Source organism: Montipora foliosa, chromosome 8, assembly GCF_036669935.1.
Source record: "Montipora foliosa isolate CH-2021 chromosome 8, ASM3666993v2, whole genome shotgun sequence".
NCBI classification, from domain to species: domain Eukaryota; kingdom Metazoa; phylum Cnidaria; class Anthozoa; order Scleractinia; family Acroporidae; genus Montipora; species Montipora foliosa.
Genome location: NC_090876.1, coordinates 20,013,462 through 20,021,855, shown reverse-complemented (window position 1 = coordinate 20,021,855; position 8,394 = coordinate 20,013,462). Strand labels below are relative to the sequence as shown.

General features: G+C 39.5%; 1 protein-coding gene across 4 annotated transcripts in view; it reads left to right on the top strand.

Annotated features, from left to right (window-relative positions):
- The first annotated feature begins 5,393 nt into the window (after positions 1 to 5,393).
- The window catches only part of LOC138012686 (uncharacterized protein C10orf67, mitochondrial-like), a 48,527-nt gene continuing 45,526 nt past the window's right edge, over positions 5,394 to 8,394 (top strand). Inside the window, exons 1-2 of one of the 4 annotated variants that reach the window (XM_068859533.1) lie at positions 5,394 to 5,569; positions 7,404 to 7,524. In XM_068859533.1, the coding sequence (XP_068715634.1) occupies positions 5,424 to 5,569; positions 7,404 to 7,524 (267 nt within the window). In that variant the 5' untranslated portion in view covers positions 5,394 to 5,423. The remainder of the gene's footprint in view (positions 5,570 to 7,403; positions 7,525 to 8,394) is intronic. The other 3 variants (XM_068859535.1, XM_068859534.1, XM_068859531.1) reach the window with 3 other exon arrangements.

The window sequence follows — 8,394 nt, the reverse complement described above, 5'->3', positions numbered from 1 at the left end:
ATTTTGCATTATAACGTGTGCAGATACCTTTCTTCCCTCTCCATATCTCGTGAAATCAAAGGGTAAATAGAGATTAATTTCTTCTTGGGTGGCTAACGCGTACGATTTTTATTCACTCGTTGTAAAGAATCGCAAACGATCGAGTGAACGTAGCGAAAGAGTGAAATTATTTGTTTATTTTATAAGTACCGAGGTTGCTTTCGAACAATAATGACAATTAAGAACTGGTTCATGCTTTGCTTTCGTATATCGAGTTATGGATACTCGTGGAAGGTTCCCAAGCACGAGGGAGGCTTAAGTAAGAGTCACATGAGGCCATAGCTGAATGGGATTCTAGCTTTGACTACCTCATTTTTAACTTGTAAATGGGCGAAGCGCAATGAATAAGTTATAGCGGTTTGTGCGGTCCGTAGTCACTAGCTCCTTGAATCCATGGTGTACTGGTTTTTTTTTTCCAAAATGGACTGGGAACTAGTTAGCGGTAAAAGCGAACAACTTTACCAAAATCACCTTTTACACAGGAAACAAAAATGACCTCATTTATCAAGAAATTCACGGGTCACAAAGCAGTTATTTACCACACCTAGTTACCAACGGCGACACAAGTAAGAAAGATTCTTGAGGAACCGTCAGTGCAAACCAGCCTTTCAAAGAACGTTTTAGTTCAAACTGCCACTCATTTTTTCACATCACTTATTTCTTTTCCATGCAAAAACGAACATTTGCCGGATCGCCCTGTTGGCATAATGAAGCCGTCCTTGCCTTGATCATGAAAAACCCGCAAACTGGATACTGATGTATTACTTCTTTGTGTTGCAATTGTGATGACGTCGATGTGATGAGTTGTGGTTTCGTACAGGAGTCAAATATTTTGTACAATAAATTCCAGGCCATAAGATTGCAATTGCTCCTGGTCCACTGATATGCAAGGCTCTCCCTGTCTTTCATTTTGTGATTGTACAAGTGCCCTATCTAGGGCAAGAAAAAGGCATGGAAGAGCATCTTCAAGAAGAATGAGCACCAAGAAAGTTCAGTTTGTGTGGGACAATTCCCTGATGTCAACAGAGACGGCAAAGAAGGCTGCAGTTTTTATCTGCAGTTTATATACCTCTGGAAATAGGATCCCAGCTTCTGCCGAAAAGGTCCATTATCTCAGTTCTGTTTTGAAAAGCACAGAACAACCTGATGCTACCACCAACTTCTGATAGTCTCTTACAACATATCAAGTATACGTATGGAGAAGGCTCTGGTACCAAAATAAGATCTACCTTCTCCTGTAGGTAACGGATGGAGCGGGATAAAAGATGATAAGATGCGCCCTGATTTAATGACGAAGCCACCTACTCCTGCTAGTATCCTGAAGTCTTCATGTTCCTGGGTAAATAGCACCCCAGGACTTTCTACACTCTCGAGCCATTTGACCGGGCTGAAGACATCGCCGGCAGAGATCAGAGAGAGGGCAGGAAGAACCACGATGACCAGTTTTGCGGCAAATAACACAACGGACAGGCTGGCGGGCGTACCAAACACGACAATTGTAATCACTGATCGTAACGTAGTAAGGAATGTCAAGGTCTAAGGTCATCTCAACGACGTGGTTACCATTGTAGAGTGCAGGAAAGTTGGCCAAGGCACTGCGCTGGACTGACAGAACTTCTCCTTAAGACTCGAAAAAAGTTTCAACATCGTCATCTGAAACGTCGGAAGGCAAATCCCGAACATACATGGAACGGAAAATAAAATCTGCACGGACAACACGTACTTGAACATCACCGCAAACAAGGCCAGACGAGATCAGATCATCGCATGAAGCCCGATCCTTAAAAGTCAGCCGAACAGTACTAAGCTTTTCGGCATCCACGACACTCAACAAACGTGGTAGCACGTCCGACGAGCCATAATTCTCATAAACCGTTTCCGGGAACTGTAATCCGACCCTGGGGGGGAGATTTCCATATGAAACAGACGGGGATGCTCGTCGTCTCGCTTAGGGGTGTAAATTTTGGATTTTGGTCTCGCTTAGGGTGTTCCGGGCAAAGCGCTAATATTTTATGCCACCAAGGTCTCGTTTAGGGTTCCGCGAAGTAACACAGAATTACGCGAAGAGAAACAGAAGTCAAATTTCCTTTTAAATTTTCTTTTTAGATAAAAGCATTCGATGATTATGCCTTTTTATCATTAAAACTCATTGCGTGTCGTATTTTTGTGTTTTTAAACGGTCTCTTTTAGGGGTAAGTTTGCTTAAGCCACGCCTAGATTGGTCTCCTTTAGGGGTTAAATTCAAAATTTCCGACGAGCATTCCCGTCGGTTTCATATGGGCGTCCCCCCCCCCCCCCCCCCGGAATACGACACTGTTCGTTCGGACAGCGACGGGACGGCATGGCAATTTTCCCTTTCGTAACGGTCGTTGCCATTTGAAACGGTCGATGCCATTTATAATGGTCGACTACACACTTCACTTCAAAGAAAATTAAAAGGAACAAATGAAGAAAAATATTAACAAAAATTAAGACAAAAAACGAAAATAAAAACATTTATAAAAGAAAAACTGGAGGAAAAAAAGAAGATGAACTGCGGATATGAAATCAAGTGAAGCTATGATCTTCGCAGTTATGAGAGCAATTTTTGCAATTGCGTAGAGAAGCCTGAAAAATTCAGGACTTCATATCCGCAGTTCATATATGATTCATTTCATATACCATTTCATCATTGATTCATTCCTCACGGGACCATTGGAACCCACAAATGACCAGCTCCCAACGTCAGTGGCTTCATATCTCAGTTGGTTAGAGCGTCGCACCGGAATCGCGAGGTCACCGGTTCAAACCCCGTTGAAGTCCTGAATTTTTCAGGCTTCTCTACGCAATTGTAAAAATTGCTCTCATAACTGCGAACATCATAGCTTCACTTGACATATAGTACTTTAATAAACAACAAATTGCACAATTCCCGAAACTGGCCGCGGATGTATTAAGGCTGCTTGAGTATTTAATTTTTTTACTACTAAGACCATTGTATGAGTGCCTAAACGAAAAACAGATCCCAGATCGTCATTCGGTGTACAGGTCGTCATTAGGTGTTCAGATCGTCATTAGGTGAACAGATTGAGATTGGATGTTTAGATCGACATCAGGTGTACAATACGGCATTGGGTGTGCATAGGCAGCCCAAGCTCGCGTCACTACAGACAGCCGCTGAGAATTTAAACGCGTTGTATGACTTTGTATGGGAAATAAAATACAGTCGATTATGAAGCCTAAAAAATGCTCAATTCAACGTTCATTCAATAAAATGAATCAAAATGACTCACCTCTGGTGTATTCTTGTGCCTTTTGGAGTTTATTTTACAGTTTCGGGAAGTCCGTGTTTTCAATGTTCTAAGACGAAGTCAAGGCTGCACACTAAGATTTCGACCGTTGTCAGCTCAGAGGCGGTTTGCGACCCGAAAATCCATCCCAGCCAAGATTTTTTCACGCAAAGCTAAAGCCACATCATTTTCGAACCTCCGTGAATGTTTCGTCGTCAAAAAACCTCACACACTTGGCTGGAAATGAGCATTTTCTGCTTCGATTTCCACGATAGCTGATGAATTTAACTGCTGCTGATCACCGCACTAGACACGGAGCTTGGGTTCGAGGTCAAATTAAAGTCCACCCGATGAGGTACAGTCATTACAACACTTACCCCATCCCCACAGCGACTTCTCGAACAGCTCCATGGTTACGAAACATTCACGGAGGTTCGCAAATGATGTGGCTTTGGCTTTGCGTGAAAAAATCTTGGCTGGGATGGATTTTCGAGTCGCAAACCGCCTCTGAGCTGACAAGTCATTTTGATTCATTTTATTGAATGAACGTTAAATTGAGCATTTTTTAGGCTTCATAATCGACTGTATTTTATTTCCCATACAAAGTCATACAACGCGTTTAAATTATGTAGTGTAGTGACGCGAGCTTGGGCTGCCTATGATATTTCGAATTATTAAGTACCCATTTCAAATTATGCACAACTCATTCCAACTCATTCATTTTGAATGAACTACAAATTCTGAAATCTCCGCAACACATTTCAAAATCTTCGCAACATATTTCGAAATCTTCACAACACATTTGCCCCAGGACCCCAAGTGTTGGCAGAGAAAAAGGTACGGTTACGCACCTACTCCTCCTTCCTTCGACGCCATGTTTTATTCCACGTGTAGAGAGTCTTTGCAAGTTTCGTTCAAATCTTGTCTTAAATGCGGGAAGGATCTCGCAAATAACAAAGAAAGAAAGATGCGAGATACTTCTCGAGGCTGGGGCGGAGAAGCACAAAGCACACTCGAAAGATGTCATAAAACAACAATTTAATTATGTGTTGCTTTATGAAGATTGCACTGAGGTAAAAACTCTTAAGGAACATCAGAATCGTTTGTCCCGTACAAATACAAGAACGAATGTGGAAAACCTTATCACAGGTTGAACTTCTTTCTGTGTGAAGCAAAAGAATTTTCTCAAACAACTTTAGAAAGGTTCATTTAATCAAAGCCAGAATCGACCCTTTCAGGTGAAGAAAATAATGAAGAGATCGTTGTAGAACAAGTGCATGTAAAGCGTATAAAAAGAGCAAAGGTCAAGTGTTTTCGAGGAAGATGGGGTCCAGTTCCTTCAATCATGAGACTTTGCACTTTACTTCTGGGAATACAAAAGCTACATTTGAGGCGAAGTGTATGCCACTTAGCCTGGTACCCAGACATCGAGCTTGGACCATCCAATTCTTCTCTGATTATCTTTCTCACCTCGTTCTATTTCAGATCTGCCGAGTTTCTCCTCTTTAACCCGTAGTCCCTTAGTCTCCGCTTTAATGTTGTTGATAGCGAAATGTGAATACCGTGAAACTTTTCAAGGAAGCCGGCTAACAATGGTGTGGTACTCAAAACCAGCCAAAAAGTATATTTCGATAATATGCTGGCAGTCAACGTCGCAGCTTCTTTGGGCCACATTTGCGGCAAGCTCCAACCCACATTTCGGGCAAAAAACAAAACTTTCTTGTGGTTGTCCCACACGTGGAACAAAACATGGCGTAACCGTATCTTTTTCTCTGCCAACACTTGGGGTCCTGGGGCGAATGTGTTGTGAAGATTTCGAAATGAGTTTCGAAGATTTCGAAATGTGTTGCAAGAGTTTGAAATGCGTTGCGAAGATTTCAGAATTTGTAGTGAATTCAAAATGTGTTTCGATGAATTTGGAATGTGTTGTGCATAATTTGTGTACTTAATAATCACTTAATAATTCGAAATGTGTTGTGAAATAATGCCCAGTCGGACTCTCGTGGGCCACCCTACTCTCACCAAATCAATCAACTTTCTACCCCTCCCTGGAGAGTAACCTTTGAAAACGGGCTAAACGCGGTTACCAAGGCAAGATCAACGAAAACAAAGCATATGGCGGCAGACATGGAGACCGTCAAATCTGCCGATAAATTGGCTCGATCTATCTCAGCTATGTCCGGGAAAGTGTCGAGACCCGGTTCTATTTCTCCTGCACGGACTCCTTTCTCGCCAACATTGATGGAACTTGACGAATACAGGTAAGCATGTTAGCTTTTGACTTCTGTGGTTTGATTTCTTATACATAATTACTTTAAAATTTTTCGTGTACATGTTCTGAAAGCTGAAGCTCCAATTTTATTTTGATATGCGCGAAAAGTCGTATGACCTTATTAAAGCGTATGGCAAGCTCGCATTCTATTTTTTTACTTATTTTTGCATCCAATCGAAGTAAACGAAACAAGAAACAGGAAAGCAGACAAACCAAGAGATCTCCGATTGATATGAATGTGGCAAATTCCCAGTTTCCAGTGTTCTGACACCTGCCCTGTGCCTTGACGTTTTAACATTTTTTACTGTCTGTTGCTTTGGTTCTCGTCTCGATTGCAACCACTGAAAATGTGATGCGATAGTTTATTGTTAGCTTTCTCTCTATATATACATGTATGCATATAATGATTTTTTTTTTGGTGCAAAATAACTCATAATTTATGTGCATGGAACAATCAATTTTCACGGTTATGTTAATAGTGTAGTCAATATCTTTGTAACCCCTCTGAATATTTACAAACCACAGAAGCATCAAAACCATTCTAACTTAAATTAAATTGAACATTTTAATGAATTATTTATGCTTGGTTTAGTGAGCACATCTGCAGTTGACTATCCTTTATTCCTGTTCAGTCATTTTTTCGTTTTACAATATTTACAGTGAATTTGTTATTTTTCACAAGCATATGTACAAAAACCTCCTATTCTCACTTAATAACAAGATTTTCCATGAAAAACATGTTGTGAGGTTAGGACCATGTAATTTTTTTTTAGTTCTTTTGATAAAGTAATCTGTCGGTGGCATAATTTTTTTATTTGACTCATGCAGAAACATATCCACTAGTTTGTAATACAGGGTGTTGCTAACAGCAATCTTTGTCTTGACTTCAAAATAATTTATCCTTTTTTTGCAGAATATTCATACACTTAAAATAATTCTTATAACATTTTGTTATGCTTAAATCAAGACTGAGTTTTCAACTTATTTACGGTACTTATTTACGGTACGGTACGATTTGCTTGCACCCTGAAATACCCATAGTGTACAGTAGGCTTTGAGACAAAAATCTTTTGGAAACAAAATTCACAAATTTATGCTTGTGCCAGTCTTTGGCAACAAGGTTGATTATGCTGATGCCTTGTCAACACTTTGAACATCGATTCACCAATTACATTTTGCATAAATGCATTTTGTTATTTACGATATAGATTGAAATATTATTGTAATACCCAGTAAATAGTCCAATTTCGATATGTACATTAAAAATTCAGTCTTAGACAAAATTATTGGGAATCTCAAGGCTCCAGGGAACAAACTCATACATGTGCAAATCCTCATTTTTATCCCCATAGCTTTGAGATCATGTTCATTGTTTAAAGTTGGATTTAAGTGTAGGTCCATCATCAAAATGAGAACCTACAAGCCAGCAAGCTGTATGAAATGTAAACCGATTTGTAAAGGTTAAAAAAGCTAGATATTGAAATGGACTCAAGATAAAAACAGGAAAAATGAAAAATAATTAAAAACAAGACGTGGGACATTAGTCAATGTTAAATTTTGATCCCTCACACTGTAAAGAAAAAAACAGTATAATAATTTCCTTTTTATAGTTGCTAGACAACACTGGTTTTAAATACTTATTTATACTCTGAACTTTATTAGTTATATTAATAGAATCCTGAACCTTCTTACAACTATGTACGTGTTGTGTTTCCGAAACTCACCAGTTGTTTTCCAAGGGATTCACTATCTCGGCAGTCAAATCCCTTGTTGTGCATATAGCTGTCTTTAATGCTTTTAGTGAATTTTGTTCTACATTGTAGACCATCCTTAGCAGATCAAGTTCGTGTTGGATTCTTCAGTCAGGACAGGTCTGCACAGACAAACATCTCAGAGATAGCTCAGCTCAAGGAGATGACAGAAGTGCTGCAAAATCTTGTTTCGGTCAGTACTTGGAGCACTGAAATTAACTGCATGTATTTTTTTTTTTCTGACTACAAGGCGCAGATTATTTCGCTAAGTACTAAACCCATTGTTACTTGTACTCACTATTAGACTAATGAATCTGATTGATTAAGAGCATACAGTCTATGTACTTATTTACTGAGTGGGAGGGCCGGACGGGAAAATATTTGGTCCGAGGTCACGGCGTACGGACCGAGTGCCAACTATTTTCCCGTCTGGCCCGACCTAAACTCAGTCAATAAATATTTTATCATATGGGCTCTTTACACTATTTATGAGCAGTCAGAGGATGAAGTTAGAACAAAATAAAAAACAAAAATCTGCACAGAAAATTTACCTAACATGTTGTTTGCATTTGCTTTTCTGGCTGTAAATTACTTGGATGTTTAAAAGCGACGAAATCCTCTAAAATTGCATTGCACAGAGCAGTACGTGTTCCTAGTAGGGCCGTACAGCTTTTTCCGGCCCTGCTCGCCTTAGTTTTGCTATGAAAATGCACGCAGGGCCATACGGGCCATATGATAAAATCAAATAACAACTTACAAATTCTTTGAGAGTGCTATTAAAGTAAAAAAAAATTGGCCAGGGCAGCCACCCAAAAGTTGATTACTACTGATGACTTAAAGATCTGTGTATTATTTTTATATGTACATGGATATTTAAATTGATATATTAAACAATTATTGGATGAGGTTGAGCATGATATCATGAGTTATCAAAACCGAGGTCTGTGTTATCTGCCGAAGCCGAAGGTTGAGGCAGATAACACAGACACGAGGTTTTGATAATTCATGATATCATGCGAAAACTGAATTCAATAATTGTTTTATTTTACATTTTTCACATAAT